Raw genomic sequence first — 16,883 nt, 5'->3', positions numbered from 1 at the left:
CATTACCGAAGGCCTTTAAAAGACAAAATGTAAAACATACCAACAACAACAACAAGAAGAAACTGGCAAAATTGAGTGCACTAAAAATTAAAGTTTCTGTTTAACAAAGATTGTTGAAAGCCATATAACAGGTAATACTCTAAAACACAAAGAATTAATACCCAGAATTATTTTTAATTCCTAAAAATCAATAAAAACAGTACCTAAAACCAGCAGAACAATCTAACAGAAAACAGAACACTGTGCAAAGGACAAGAGCACGTTATTCACAAAAAGAGCCCGTGGCCAAGGCTGAGACACACAGGAAAGGCCGCTCAGCCTCATTACTGGTTCGGGAAATGCAGCGAAGAGGACACGCCATTCTTCACCCATCACGCTGGCAAACATTTCTGTGCTGGTCGTAACTGATGTAATAACAAGGTGCTTTCATAATTTAAATGGATAGAGCCACTTTTGGAAACAATTTGGTGGCACTTATTCCTTCTGAATGTTCATTCCCTATAGATTCAGGCTACATAAAGTTATATCACTTATATTAAAAACGTGAAACAAAATGTGTGTGTGTGTGTGAGAGAGATTGTGTGTGTGGTTGAGCAAAAAAGTCTTCAAAGTTACAAAGCAACTGATGATAGGGGTTACTGTGGAGAGAAGAGAGATTTGGGGAATTGGTCACAGGCCCCTTTAAGTCTTATCTGTAAGATCTGAATTTGCACAATGATAATATATCTACATACTACTTATGCAATTAAAAGTTAACTTTTTAAGAAGCTGAGTTAATACACAAATTTATCATTTCTGACATTTGCCTCTAAGCAAACACAGCAAGGTTTCAACGAGCCTCTGAGGGGTTTCTGAAAGCCTGCTGTCTCCTGTCACCTACCGTCTCAGCAGCTCCTGGGGCGACAGGTCTGAGGCCCCTTCGTCATCACTCTGGCTGTCACTGCTCTCCGTACTCTCAGAACTACTACTTTTCTCTGACTTTTTATTCTTTTGCTTGCCTTTGTGTTTGTGCTTCCGGTGTTTCTTCTTCTGAAAAATAAACAAATCAAGGAGAACAAAGGGGTGTTTCCCTCCCTAATTCAGCACAGGGACAGGCTAATGAGGTATTTGGTTGCTGGAGTCATTCAAAAACAAAAACAAAAAACTTCATTGGGGGGAGCTTCAGCCTGGTGTGGGACAGACCAGGACACACGGCCGGGCAGACTCTCTGCCATGAACACGCTCACAGAATGGATCTTCTGGCGACAGACACAGCAGAAGCAAGCGGGCACAGGCAGGACCCCATCACGACGCTTAGCCCCCATCTCAACCAAGGTGACCCCTGCCCCCTTCCGTGAACCTGCCTGCTCCACTGTGTTAGGCATGTGTCACAAACCACGTATCAGGATGGCAAGCCCCCTGGAAAAGCACAAAGAAGAAACTGGTAGAAGGTCAGAGAATAGCACACATACTGGTGAGAAATGAGTGAGTTTGGTTTTCAAACCTGTCGGTACCAGTTTCTTTCCTTTCACTCCAGGAGAACTCCTCTTACCTTCCATGCTCAAGAATCCTTTCTTCTGGTAGCCAAAAGTGGAGCTGTTTCTAATCAATTCTACTCCTGCCCAGGGGACTTCCCTGGTGGCACAGTGGTTAAGAATTCGTCTGCCAATGCAGGGGACATGGGTTCGATCCCTGGTCTGGGAAGATCCCACATGCCTCGGAGCAACTAAGCCCGTGTGCCACAACTACTGAAGCCCACGCGCCTAGAGTCTGTGCGCCACAACAAGAGAGGCCACCATACTAGCCCATGCAACGCAATGAAGAGTAGCCCCCACTCGCCACAACTAGAGAAAGCCCGTGTGCAGCAACAAAGATCCAATGCAGCCATAAAATAAAATAAAGTATATGGAAGGTCTGTGTAGATTACAAGCAAAAAAAACAACAACAACAAAAACCTACTGCTGCCCAGATCACTGCGGGTACCCAGCACTAACTTTTAACTGAATTAAAAGCCTGTGCCATAACTCAAAAGAAGACATGGATATTGAGATAGGCGTGGCAACAGTATTCAAGTGTGCATCACTTCAAATGGCAGGCTACAGACCCAAATCTCTGTTTGTAATGATGACAAAGTAGTTGAGAAATGTTCAAATTAATACCTTCCTTTAATATTGCATGATAATCAATATTAAATGTTTTTATTATTTATTTAAATATTTTATTAAAAACAATTTTTATTAAACAGTAATTATTTTACTATTTAATACTGAACGATTACTCTAAGATTTTTTTTTTTCTTTTTTTTTTGGCTGAGCTGCTTGTGGGACCTTAGTTTCCCAACCAGGGACTGAATTCAGGCCTCCACAGTAAAAGCCATGAGTCCTAATCACTGGACCGCCAGGGAATTCTCAACTCTAAGATATTTAAATGTCCTTTTTTCCTACTTTTCTAATGTTCATGAATAAAAAAAAATTTTTTTAAGTACAACTGAATAAATTAAAATATTCTGTCTGAAAGAAAAATAGGACTTCCCTGGCGGTTCAGTGGTTAAGATTCCACGCTTCACTGCAGTGGGCATGGGTTTGATCCCTCGTCGGGGAAGATTCCACATGATGCTTGGTGTGGCCAAAACAGAAACCAAAAAAACAAAAACAAAGTTTTTCTGAAAATCGAGGGTTTCCGTTGAATATCAACATTTCTGTCAAGGTGTAGAGAGATCAGTGGTCCCCATCTCTCTTTGACTGGGCTTCATGGGTTGCCCCTGGAGGCTGGTCTGGATGACACAAGCAGCCGCATCTGACCTCACACGCTGATCCTGGTACACCCAGAAGTTACTCACCTTCTCTTTCTTCCGTCTGTGCTCTTTCCTGGTCTTGTGTTTTTCTTTGTTCTTTTTATGTTTCTCGTTGAGGGGTGCCTCAAGTTTCTGACGAGCATCTGAAACACAAATGTAATAAAGACATTAAGTAGAGACTATAGGGAAAAGAAGGCTAAATTACCAAGTTAGGAATCCGATGCAGATGGGATGTTTACCATTAAGGCAGAACTCCTGCCCTGCCTCACTGATAAACAAGCAGATTAGCGTATCACGCTGTAGCTCTATATTTAGAAACTGCCAGAAACCCCAGCCTAAGACCTGTGTGATCCAACTGGAGTCGGGCCGCAGTCTTATCTGCCAGATGAAGATACAGTCAGACCAGGATGCCTACCAGCCTTCTGTCACTTAACACCCTCAGGTAAACTCAGAGACAGGCCAGAGCCTGAATCTGGCTGTCACCAGGTCTGTGACCTTTGGCATGTTGCTGAGTCTCTCCAAGTCTGTTTTCCTGTCTGACAGATGAGGAAAATAAGAATCCCTATCCTCTGAGGGACACAGAGAGGAGCAGATGGGACCATGCACATGAACCCCAAAGCCCAGAATCTGGCACAGAACAGTCAGCCCCTCCGATACCACCTTTCCTTTACAAAAGCACATTTCATATGAGTTTGTCTTAAAGGCAGAAACACTAAAAAATTAGCATCAAAACAACATAATATATGTGATCGTTAAAAATGACTGAGGGCTTCCTAGGTGGCGCAGTGGTTAAGAATCTGCCTGCCAATGCAGAGGTCACGGGTTCAATCCCAGCTCCAGGAAGATCCCACATGCCACGGAGCAACTAAGCCCGTGTGCCAAAAAAAAAAAAAAAAAAAAAAAAAATGACTGAATAAGTTGCACACGCCCGACTTCTCCACCTCCAAATTCTGACCGGACCGTTTTCAAAGGTCATTAACTTCCAGGTCATCAAGTCAGAAGAAAATTATCTACAGTAGAAACAGTGTAAGTCATTAAATCAACTTTTTTCTACCTAAAGAAAAATCTCAAAGTATTTCGGGAGTATAGTTTTATTTCCCAAACCCTGTTAACCAATGCCTGTGATTTTCTAGACCTATAGTTTGGTCAGATATTGCCAAATTTGACCTCCCCAAACTTTTCTTTTTTTAATGCTAGTTTTTGGAAAATAGCCCATAGATCAAGTTAAGTTATTAACAACTACAAGGATACCAAAACCAGTCTGGAAAACGGGCATAAGTAACTTAGCTTTCAAGTGCTGACACACTTATTTTAAACTAATGATCTGAACAATTATACAAATGAGAAATAAATTCACCACAATGTTTCAAAACCTCACCCTCTTTGCTCCTCTCTGCTTTCTATCATCTCTTTGAAGGCCGGGTTAATTAACCAAACCAATATGTATATGTGGGCACTCTAGGAAACTATCAAGTAGATAATAGAATCTTATGTCATTTATATATCTGGGCCCTATTATCAGATGTCTGATAACTCAGCTTTCAAAGAGATGATAAACCAGCCTAAACATTTTAACGTGAGATGCCAGTTTAAGCTGGCACTGAAGAGAAGCTGTTAACAGATACTGGGGGAGGAGGAGGAGCTGCATTTACTTCTGAAAGGATTAGTTTCATTTTATTTGATACATTAGCCAAAGTATAAAAAAGTCTCAGAATACCCGATCCCATCTTTGCGTCCAGATGTTTACTTTTTTATGTCTGTAAGTGACAAAATTTGAGATCCTTAGGACCCTAGCCGTTTTTAATTTAAATTTAAAAAAAATTTAAAGGTCTCTGAGGCTGGAAAGCAAAAACTATCATTTAGGTGCAAGATGGAAGCACTGATTTTCCAAACATGGCTTAGAACAGATAAACTAGAAACAAACATATGTATTCGGTCAGCCTCATGCTGGGTCATGTTGATGGATGGAATGACGCGGTTAGAGTCGTCCTGTCTCAGGGGAGACTCTGGTGCCAATGCAATTGGATGACACAAGGAGCTCTCGACTCACTGGGGCAGAAGACGGGAGGCAGCCGGGGGCCGAACTCCTCTCTTTCATCTATCTGCATCTTCTGAATCTGGAAGAAAGGTGCGGGCTCCTGGGGTGCTGTCTCGCTAGCTGAAAAACACCAGGGTATTAATTTTAGATACACGCCAAACATTAATGTGCTTGAGTCTTCAATTAATGTCTGTTTTTACCAGATAACATGTGCTTTTCTTCAGCACCCCGAGTGACTAGCTCACTGCCAGGCACTGAGGACACAGCAGTGAGCACACAGGCCCAACCCCTGACCTCACGGACATTTGAGCTGGGATGTCGGTCACACAAGGCCACCTGCAACCAGGTGCCCTAGGGGCTGTATCATAGGGGTGGCAAGGGTACCTGTGGCACATACTCCACATCACCTGAGACCTAAAAGGTTGAAACAAATCGGGGGACTTCCTTGGCAATCCAGTGGTTACAACTCTGCACATCCAACCCAGGGGGCATGGGTTCAATCCCTGGTCAGGTAACTAAGACCCCACATGCCGCATGGCACAGCCAAAAAATAAAAACAACAACAATGTGATTAAGCCAGCCAAGATGAGTAAATTTCATGCCACAAAAACTCAAAAAAAAATAAAAATAAAAATAAAAGGTTGAAACACATCCTCAAGGAAGAAGGACCACCTCAGGAGAATAAAGACTTATAAACAAACAGGATGTAAGACCATGTCCCAGCTCAGAAGGCTTCATTTCACTCAAAATAAATTGTCAAAGAAGAGAAAAATTGAATATAAATAATTTACTGTGTTCACATTAATAATCTCGTGTTTTAAAAAGAGATGATTAGGTTTTCAGAGAGAAGAAAGATCGGGAAAGTCCAAAAAAATATGCATGAAAGTGTTAATGGTGATTATCTCTGGAAAGGGGGAATTCCCAGAGACTTAGGTTTTCTACATTTCTGCATTTTTAAACTTTTCAAGTAATATATGACCTTGTAATAAAAAAATAAGTTGGTTTTTTTTCACAGAAGAAAGAAATAGGCTGACATTTGCAATCACCTAACAACAAACAATATTTTGTGTCTCTATGTAACTTTTTGGTTAAAGGCCCTCAAAAATTATACCCAAGCCCACCCAGACGGACAGGGGCAGGCAGAACACTCTAAGACTGAGTTGGGAAATTCTATTTACCCACCCAAGTGTCTGAAAAGTCTCCCACCCTTGCAAGCACCAGACGGCCACCTTTCCTATGCCAAAACTCCTGGCTGGGGTAAACAGGACAAGTAGGACAGGCTACTAACCAAGCGTTAGGCTCACTCTAACAAGAGCAGACACCATCTGCCAAGTGCTACTTATGTGCAGGCAGCGCCCATCTGAGGGCGGAACCAGAGCACACAGTCTGCCCTACAGAGAGGAAAGCAGGAAGAACCCCTGTATCCGTCATGACCAAATGTTTCCCACTAATCCTGGCACCTCATCATCAACCAGGGTATTTTTTTAAATGAAAATTTTACTATTTTTTAATTCTTCCCAAGTAGGATAAATAGGAAAATCAATATTATCAAACACATTTTTATATCCTAAAAATATGCCAGAGATTTAGATCAGATAGGGAAAAAACAAAAAAAGAACGCTGCTCTACCTCAATTAAAAATGCGAGAGATTATAAATCACAGAGATTTTTTTTGGATCTGTCTACTAAAGCAAGGAAACAAAAGCAAAAATAAACAAATAAGACCCAATTAAACTAAAAAGCTTTTGCATAGCAAAGGAAACCATCTGTACTATTTGAAACATAATGAAAAGACAACTGAATGGAGAAAATATTTGCAAATGATATGACTGATAAGTGGTTAATATCCAAAATATTTAAACAGCTCATATAACTCAACATCAAAAAAATTAACAACACAATTAAAAACTGGGCAGAAGACCCGAATAGACATTTTTCAAAGAAGACATGCATATGGCCAACAGGCACATGACAAGATGCTCGACATCACTCATCAGCAGAGGAATGCAAGTCAAAACCACAATGGTGAGAAAACAAAAAACACAATGTGACATCACTTCACACTTGTCAGAATGTCTACCATCAAAAAGACCACAAATGACAAATGTTGGTGAGGATATAGAGAAAAGAGAACCCTTGTACATTGTTGCTGGGAATGTAAATTGGTGCAACCCCGCTGTGGAAAATAGTACAGAGGTTCCTAAAAAACTAAAAATAGAACTATCGTGTGATCCAGCAATGCCACTCCTGGGTATATTTCCAGAAAAAAAACAAAAACTCTAATTTGAAAAGATACACACACTCCAATGTTCACAGCAGCATTATTTACAAGAGCCAAGATATGGAAGCAACCTAAGTGTCCATCAACAGATGAATGGATAAAGAAGATATGGTATATATATATATATATATACATATACATATACATACACACACACACACACACACAATGGAATACACACACACAATGGAATAGTACTCAGCCATAAAAAAAGAATGAAATTTTGCCATTTGCAACAACATGGATGGACCTGGAGGGTATTATGCTAAATGAAATAACTCAGAGAAAGACAAATACTATACATTATCACTTACATATGGAATCTAAAAAATAAAACAAATGAATGAATATAACAAAACAGAAACTGACTCACAGACATAGAAAACATACTAGGGGTTACCAGTGAGGAGAGGAAAGGTGGGGGAGGGGCAAGACAGGGGTTGGGGATTAAGTGACACAAACTACCATGTAAAAAATAAATAAGCTACAAAGATAAATTGTACAGCACAGGGAATATAGCCAATATTTTATTATAACAACTTTAAATGGAGTATAACCCATAAAAATTTTGAATCACTATGTAGTACACCTGAAACTAACATAATACTGTAAATTAACTATACTTAAATAAAATTTTTTTTAATTTAAAAAATACAAAAGATTAAAACATCATCAAAACTTACTAATTATCCTGGTTTAAAATTACACACTAAATGAAGAAGCAGCTTCTCTAGAGACATCATTGCTTTCTTTTTTAGATCCCAAAGTCTAAAAAAGACATACCTTGTGTCACAGATGACGTTTCCACCAAGTCAGTTTCTTGGGCACTTTTGAAGTCGGCCTCCTTGGTACCCTCTTGATCATCCTCACTGTCACCTTGCTCATCCTCAGAGGATGAAGACTTCTCATCTGAGGAGCTGGCAAAGATGGCTTTGAATAAGTCCATGGATGGGCGACTACCCTCTCCTTCAGTTTGTGAATCCACATCTTTGTTTACCGCCTGTATTAACAGTGAAATAAGAGTCAGAAATGAAGAAGCAAGGGTGAAAGGAGCCACATGTTCTAGAACATGGCACCCATGCGCACGCACACACACACGTGCACATATGCACACATACTTACGTTTGAGCTCATGTACGTGGGTCTCCACACCCACACACTGCCTAACTAAACAATGATCACTCACATGGCATCATTTCTGTGCTGCTTCTGATTCAACACACTGTAGACTGCGTTGACTGGTAGAAGCAGCTGAAGCCTCTCATGGAGATAGGTCATTAATCAGAATTGCAAAGGACCCAGAAAAAGGCAGTAGGGACTAGCACAGTGCCTGTCCTGTTTTCAAAAGTCTATCCAAGCCTTCAGAGGTCCAAACATGAAAGGCAGTGAAGACAGTTTACTAGTATAAAAGTGCTGAAGAGAAAATTGGGGGCCTCCACACAATGGGGACGGTGCTGGGAACACTGAAAAAATGGTCTTGGAGGTCCCCTCTGCAATTAACCGTCACCTTCCTAAAAGCAGCCCAGGTATGGAGAGTCAGGTTACCCAATAAAAAGGCAGCAGCTTTGCATACACTCCATTCTATAAACAAGGAGCAAAGGTATGAAGAAGACATGGCTCCCACACCCCAACAGCTTATCACCAGACAGACATGGGGTGATCTAACGTGCTAAGTGTGAACAGCAGCGATGACAGAGCCCAGGGCTGGCCTGGATCAGAATCCACTTCAGTCCTTCCATTTTACCACTGAAGAACGGGGGTCTCAGGTGACAAGAGGCTCTGTCAACAACACACACATGCTACATGCCCAGGGTGAGTCTGGACTCTACCACCAGCTCCCCTTGCTCTCAGCCAGGGGTCCCTCCCCCAGTCCCACACCACCTCCAATTTCTGGAGCAGAGTTACAAAATACTCAGGTGAGGAAAAAGAATATAAGATAGTAGACTTCGTGATTTTAAAGTAAACCCTGTTCACAGAAAAAAATTAAGGAAGAAAAGCATATCATTGCCCACTAAAAATAACCAGGGCACCTTGGAGTGAGGACTGATTGTAGAGCTGGGGCTGAGAAATAAAAACAGGAGCCCAGAGCATCTCACTGTGCCCAGAAAGTGAGGGCATGCTCAGGGCGTAAGAGGGACATATCAACAGAACACAGAAGCCAATCTGAAGGGGCTTCAATGAACCAAACTAGGACAATTGGAGCATTAAAATAAATAATGATAGTACTGAATTTATCCCTTTGGATAAAATAGGGAACCATGGATCCACAGTGACATAAATAGTTTGATGAGGGACAGGGTATTTATATATTTCAAAGTACTCAAATATGCATTAAAAATAAAGTAAAAACTAATAAGAAAAGAATAAATAAAAGTATTAATACTTAACTACAAAGGGTAAAAGACTAACTTCACAGTGGAGAAGTCTGGCAGACACCAACTTACTTAAGTAATCAAAGTGAACATCAGTAATGGGACAAATCAACACCACTTGCTACTTGGCAGGACGCACCAAGAGCACAGCACCATCCCTTGTGAGGTGTTCCTCCCCAAACTGCAGAACCGGAATCGAATCCCGAGGAAATGCCAGATGTGAGCAAATTCAGGGATATTCTACAAAATTCTGGCCTCTAATCTTCAAAAGGATCAAGATCATGAAAGTTAAGGAAAGGGTCTTCCCCGGTGGCGCACTGGTTAAGACTCCGCGCTCCCGAAACAGGGGGTCCCAGGTTTGATCCCTGGTCAGGGAACTAGATCCCACATGCCACAACTGAGGAGCCCGCCTGCCACAACTAAGACCTGGCTCAACCAAATAAATAAAATAAACATTTAAAAAAAAATACTACCTATATAAGAGAAGAGTTAAAAAAAAAAAAAAAGGAAGTCAAGGAAAGACTGAGGAACTGTTCCAGGTTGAAAGAGACTACAAAAAAGAGACGTGACAGCTAAATGCAACAAGCGATGCTGAGCTGCATCCCTTCGCTATAAAGGACATTATTAGGACAACTAGTGGAACTGGAATGGGTCTGAGGATTGGACGTAGTAATGTATCAATGTTAACTTCCTGATTTTGATGGATGTACTGTGGTTATATAAGAGAATGCCCTTCTTTAAAGGAAACACAGGTGTGATAGGGCATCTGGTTGGCAACTTATACTCAAGTGGCTCAGGAAACAAAATTATCTGTATAGTATTTAAACTTTTGAGATTGTTTAAAATTTTTAAAAATTATAGAAAATGTCAGGAGAGAGAGAGGCTGACAGTGAAGCGCAGGCAATCATGGCCACAATTCCCTAAAAAAGTCATGCATCTGATATCTTTATGGCAAACCACAGATACCAATGTCACATGCATGGACCATAACTGAATGACAGTGTTTGCAGACAGTCCCGCCCTTTAATAGTGTCTACATTACTAAATGTACTTGAGTACAAGAGACATTCAACTGTTAGTCACAGAAGCTGATCTTTTTTGCTTTTATTTTTTCTGGAATATAATAGGAGCTGTATTGAAATTAAATAACAACAGAAACACACACCAAAGACACAACGACTATATCTGCAAAGCTTCCCCACCTTCCACCAAAAGTGTGCACAGTCACATTTGTGCTGACTCAGAAAGTGTTCAGGGAAAGAAATTAAATAACCCAGACCCTCCTGAAGTCACAAGCTAATAAGTGAAAAAGCAAGAATGAAGGCATTCCAGCCAAAATTATCTAAATACTATCTTGACATGATTTGAGAAAATCTAGAAGGCTTCCTAATCCAATGACCATATCACAGCCAGAATCCCTGGGTGGGGTTTTACGCCATTAAAACCCAGAGGGAGTGGTTCTGAATCTGCGGTGGCACAGGTGGTAGCTGCAGCTGCTGGGCTCTGAAGGAAGGGAACCCTTGTCTCTGACCACAGGAGCTGTGGTCTCAATAGTCTGGAGTGAACCCCATTGCTGTTTTCCCCTTCCTGCCCTCCTGCCACTTACTCCAGACAGAAAAAGTCAAAGGAAGTGCAAGGCAGAGCAGGGAAACTAAAGTCCCAGCTTTCTGACTGGAGGACTTGAATGGGGAGCCCAGAGTCAAAATGTCTGGAAGATCCCAAAGAGAAGGAGCTCAAAAGGGTGATCCTATAGAGTGGTTTATGAGCTTCTGGCTCACCTCTTAGCTCGTGGATCTGATGCTCAACAGCAAACCAAAGCCTTTGATAACAGAGCTATGGGATTAACTACTAGCCAAGTCCCAGACCAATTACAAGGAAAAGCACATACAGGCAAGATCTGAAGAGTACTACAAAGGCTTTGAATACTGGGAGGACATTTCAACCAAGAGGGGTTGGAACTTGTTGCCTGAAGCTAATTAGGTTGTCTGCTAAAGCAAAACAAAACAACTAAACAAAAAGTCAACATTCTCCTTAGAATTTAAAGATGACCCAGGGTCTCATTACATAATATTCAAAGTATCCGGAGTGCAATCCAAACTGACTTGGTATACAAACAACCAGGAAAATCTCAACTTGCAGATGATAATCAACAAACACCAACCCCAAATGACAAAAACTAAAATGACAAAAATGTTGGAATTATGAGACTTTAAAGCAGCTATTGTGGGGGCTTCCTAGGTGGCGCAGTGGTTAAGAATCCGCCTGCCAATGCAGAGGTCATGGGTTCGATCCCAGCTCCAGGAAGATCCCACATGCCGCGGAGCAACTAAGCCCGTGTGCCAAAAAAAAAAAAAAAAAAAAAAAAAAAAAAAGATAACTAAAGCAGCTATTGTGACCCTGCTCCAAGAATAAAGACAAATGAATATAAAGATTAAAAAGGTCTCAGCAAAGAAATAAAAAACATAAATACAATAACCCAAATAAAAAATTCACTGAATGGGCTCAGTAGCAGAATGGAGATGACAGAGGAAAGACTCAGTGAACTTCAAGACAGATCCATTGAAATTATCCGATTTGAACAATAAAGAGGGGGAAAAGAGAGTGAAAAGCAAAACAGAGGCTCAAAGACCTACTGGATGGATTTAAAAGGTATCACATTTATGCTCTCAGAGTCTCAGGAGAGGTGTGAGAGTGTGATATATATTTGAAGAAAATATATTTGAAGAAAATAATGGCTGAATATGTCCAGATTTGGTCAAAGACAAACTTAAAGATCCAAGAAACTCAGCAAACCCCCCCAAAAATAATAAAGAAATGCACACCCAGATACAACATTATCAAACAGCTAAAAACCAAAGACAAAGTGAAAATCTTGAAAGCAGCCAGAGGAAAAATCACATCACTACAAGGAGAGGAGCAATGATGTTAATGATCTTGGGTTTCTCATCAGGAACCACAAGGCCAGGAAGAAGTGGCATGACATTTTGAAAGAGCCAAAAGAAGAAAACTGCTGACATAGAATTCTACATTCAGTAAAAACAGCCTTTAGGAATGAAGATGAAATACAAGATACTCTCAGATGAAAGAAAATTAAGAGAATTAGTTGTTGGAACTGCTCTAAAAGAAATGCTAGAGGAAGTTTCTCAGACAGAAGGAAATGATAAGAGAGGGAAACCTGGGGCTTCCTGGCAGTGCAGTAGTTAAGACTCCACACTTCCACCACAGGGGGCATGGGTTCAATCCCCGATCCAGGAACTAAGATCCTGCATGCCATGCAGTGCAGCCAAAAAATAAAAGAACTAAAAAAATTAAAAAAACAAAAAAAAACAAAAACAAAAACAAAGAGGGAAACCTGGAACTTCAGGAACAGAAATGGTAAATATCTGAGTAAATCAAATAGACTATTATCTCATCAGTTCTCTAAACTACATATAACAATTGAAAGCAGAAATTTAAATATTGTCTGATGAGGTTTCAGTATATATACACTGTAACATATAAGACAACAACCTAAAGCAGGGAGGGTAAAGAGGTGGTAAGGATTATACCTAGCTTAAAGTGGTAAAATATCACTTCCAACTGAAGTGGTAAAATATCAGTTCTCAATACATGGTGAAAAGATTAAGTATTATATATTGTAATCCCTAGAGCAATCACTAAAAAAATAGAGTAAAAAAATATAATAAATTAAAATGGAAAACTAAAAATTATTGAAGTGATACAAAAGGAGGTAGGAAAAGAGAAAGAGAGGAACAAAAAAAGAGTGGGGACAGAAAACAATGAAACTGCAGATCAAAATCCAAATTAAATCAACAAATTACATTAAATGCAAATGGTCAAAACATACAAAAATTAAAACATATAGATTATCAAAATGTACTTAAAAATAAAGCACCTAATGACTATGACATGCTATTTATTAAAAACCCACTTTAAATATAATGAAATAGATTAAAAGAGAAAAGATGGAGAAATATATACTATGCTAAATTACCAGGGATAAAGAGGAATATTACATAATGATGAAAGGGTCAATTCATCAAAAAAAATATAACTGCCCCACATGTGTATGCACCTAACAAGAGAGTTTCAAAATACATGAAGCAAGCATATGGGAATAATGTTTGGTAGCGTCTCATAAAGGTACATCTATATTTAGCTATTAACCAGTAATCCCACTATTAGGTATTTACCCTGGAGAAGTGTAAACTTATGCTCACGTACAAATCTGCACATGAATATTCACAGCAGCTTTATTTATGATAGCCAAAAGCTGGAAACAACCAGGACTTCCCTGGTGGTCCAGTGGTGGGGAGTCCGCCTTCCAACGCAGGGGACTCAGGTTCGATCCCTGGTCGGGGAACTAGGATCCCACATGCTGTCGGGCAACTAAGCCTGCTTTCGGCAACTACTGAGCCCGCACGCCTCAACTAGAGAGCCCGCGTGCTGCAAACTACAGAGAACACATGCTCTGGAGCCTGCACACTGCAACAAGGAGCCCACGTGCCGCAAAGAAAGATCCTGCAGGCCACAACAAAGATCCTGAGTGCCGCAACTAAGACCTGACACAGCCAAAAAAATAAAAATAAATAAATTTAAAAAACAAAAAGCTGGAAACAACCATATGTCCTCAAAGAGTGAATGGACCAAGAACTGTGGTGCATATTGTCTGATTCCATGTACGTAACGTTCTGGAAGGAGCAAAACTATAGAGACAGAGGAGAGATCGACGGTGGACAGGGGCTTGGGGTGAGGGGAGGGTATGACCACAGAGGGGCAGTGTGAAGGAGTGTTTCAGGGTGACAGTGTCATTTTGCATCCTGATTGTGGCAGTGGTTCCGTGAATCTGTATATGCATAACGACTCACTGAACTGCACTTTTTTTTAAGTCAAGTTTAATGCATGTTCATTTAAAAAACAATTTTAATGAGGCTATTAGAAATAAAATCGAGTTTTCATTAAGTTCAACTCAACTACTGAAGCAGTAATTTTTAAAAAATCCAATGGATATTTTCTCTATAATTTCAAAAGGGATTACCTGATACTTGAAAAATCACATTTTCTATACAACACACTGAATTTTGTTTCAGTGGTTGATGCTAAGTGAAAGCCATTCTAGGCAGAGAAGTTTATAAGCTCTGCTCAAATGATTAAGGCTATGACTGAAACTGCTGAACTGTAGAGCAGATGCTGGCAAACTGCCGCCCATCCTGGAGCACAGATGTACTCAAGTTTTTTCATGTTGCCTGTGGTTTCTTTCACATTCAACAGCAAAAGTGAACAGCTGTGACACTGTAGGGCCCACCAAGCCTAATATATTTAATATCTGGCCTTTCCCAGCAAAAAGTTTGCTGACCATTGCTATCGAATAACAAAAAGCATCACCACAGAGAAAGGCAAAGGCCACAGTCACCCTGGCAAAGAGAACCTGAAAGCCCCAAATACCTTATTTGAGACTGATTCCGTTGTATGCTCTTCCTCTTTGTTTGCTAATGTACTGGACCCTTGTTTAGGTGGGCCAACTTTTGATCTAGCCGAACTTAAAAATTCACTAATGGAATCTTCTTTCTTTTCTTGTTTAGATGTATCCCATCTGGATGGTTTTCTTGATTCTGAAAGGTAGGACACAGACCTAACATCAGAATTAGTAAGCAAAAGGCAAGCTCCGCATTACGGCTCTTTAATTCACTCAAGAACATCAGCAAAATAGAGTGAAGTGAGTCAGAAAGAGAAAAAACAAATATTGTATATTAACACATATATATGGACTATAGAAAAATGGTACAAATCAACCTGTTTGCAAGGCAGAAATAGAGACACAGATGTAGAGAAAAAAACATATGGACACCAAGTGGGGAAAGCGAGGAGGGTTGAGGGGGGAATGAATTGGGAGATTGGGATACCAACTTGTACACTCTAAATATATGCAGTTTATTGTAAAAAATTTTTTAAAAAGTTAAAAAAAAAAAAAAAAAAGAACATCAGCAAGCCTACTATGGTCCAGGCACTGTGCAAGGTGCTGGGAATGCGGCAGGTGCGGAAGCAGAGCCCCAAACCCAAACAGTGTACATCTGGGCCACCTCAGCACAAGCTAATGTATTCACACAAACAATTCTTTTAATGGAAGGAGAGTTTGCACTATGTGTACACCTAGGACTAGATGACCCTTTACTTCTGTCTTCCCAACAGGCTAGGGCTTGAGACCATGGTCAGCACGTGGACCTGGGGAAGCCCTACTCACTGTCAGGACCTCGGTGCGGTGGAACTTTTTCACTTGATGCTTGAGCTGCAGGTGAGGAAGCTGTCTCTGGGATTGTCAGAAAGTTGAAGACTGAGTATTTGTCACGTTTCACTCTTGGTAAGCCAACTAAAGTTGAACTGCAGGTTGAAGAGGAAACATATACATAATTTTAATCACAACTGCAAGGATAAAATCCAATTCCTATAAAAATGTCCATCTCATATTTTTCACCAGCAGCTCTTCTACTTGGCTGAAAAGGTCCCCTAAGATGTTTTTGCTTCTCAAAGCAATTATGTAATTTGGAATGTCTGATTTTAGGAGCCATGAGTTTTTTATTGTTATAGTAAGAGCTAGAATTTGACAATGGTTTTCCATGAAGGAAAAGTTCCACTGTTAACAATATACCTAAATTTTCTGACAAAGTCTCTGATTCAACTGGATATGCCTTCTTGCAGAGTTTGCAATCAAATAAGAAGGTACTGAACTTGTCTAGAGAATCAGAAAACATAAGTTTCATTTTAAATGTAAACTCTGTGTGATTAAAAAGGTGGCAAATCAGACAGGCATTATGTTTTTGTAACGACGCATATCTGAGTTTCCTATCTTCAATACAGAATAAAGTTTACTAACTGGATGTTTGCTTATTTTTTTAGTGACAAATTAATAGAAGTTAAATCTGCAGTGTCTGCAGCTCCGAGCATTTACAAGTAAGTTCATCTAGAAAAAGGAAATTTAAAGGACAACATAAGGGGAAATTTAGCTTTAACATGGGGAAGTAAGTACTGACGTAAGGGCAGGTTTACCCAACTTACTCGGGATAAGGGTCAGGGACGTTAAACCTCCTACACAGCAGCTTGTCAGGGTGCCACTCGAACGTGTCTCGGGTCAGCTTCCCAAACATCTTCATCCTCACGGCCGACTGCTTGTCACTGACGTCATTCTGGGAAAAGACCGTCATCTGTTTCATCACGTGGCCACACAGCTGACCTGGCTGCCTGGCCATTTACAAGTTTTCAAACAATCTTCCAAAACTGCAAAACAGCTTACGCTACATTTCTGCTAAAGTACACTGGAGGCTAAAAGCATAAAGCCATTTCTTATTCTATGGTGCCAGGCAGATTTTGATCTCCTCACTGAGGGATTTAACGTCTTTGGCTGCGCCGTGTTTTAATTCTAAA

General features: G+C 40.4%; 1 protein-coding gene across 2 annotated transcripts in view; it reads right to left on the bottom strand.

Moving 5' to 3' along the window:
* GPATCH1 (G-patch domain containing 1) overlaps positions 1-16,883 on the bottom strand; it is a 42,267-nt gene that overhangs the window by 2,680 nt on the left and 22,704 nt on the right. For both annotated transcript variants that reach the window (XM_057713125.1, XM_057713124.1), the window contains exons 13-19: positions 16,518-16,645; positions 15,706-15,842; positions 14,910-15,076; positions 7,876-8,092; positions 4,824-4,931; positions 2,819-2,916; positions 881-1,029 (exon numbers count right to left, since the gene is read on the bottom strand). In XM_057713125.1, coding sequence (XP_057569108.1) covers positions 881-1,029; positions 2,819-2,916; positions 4,824-4,931; positions 7,876-8,092; positions 14,910-15,076; positions 15,706-15,842; positions 16,518-16,645 — 1,004 coding nt within the window. The remainder of the gene's footprint in view (positions 1-880; positions 1,030-2,818; positions 2,917-4,823; positions 4,932-7,875; positions 8,093-14,909; positions 15,077-15,705; positions 15,843-16,517; positions 16,646-16,883) is intronic.

The sequence above is a fragment of the Hippopotamus amphibius genome, chromosome 16 (assembly GCF_030028045.1).
Source record: "Hippopotamus amphibius kiboko isolate mHipAmp2 chromosome 16, mHipAmp2.hap2, whole genome shotgun sequence".
Lineage (NCBI taxonomy): Eukaryota > Metazoa > Chordata > Mammalia > Artiodactyla > Hippopotamidae > Hippopotamus > Hippopotamus amphibius.
This window is presented reverse-complemented; position numbering and strand designations above follow the sequence as displayed.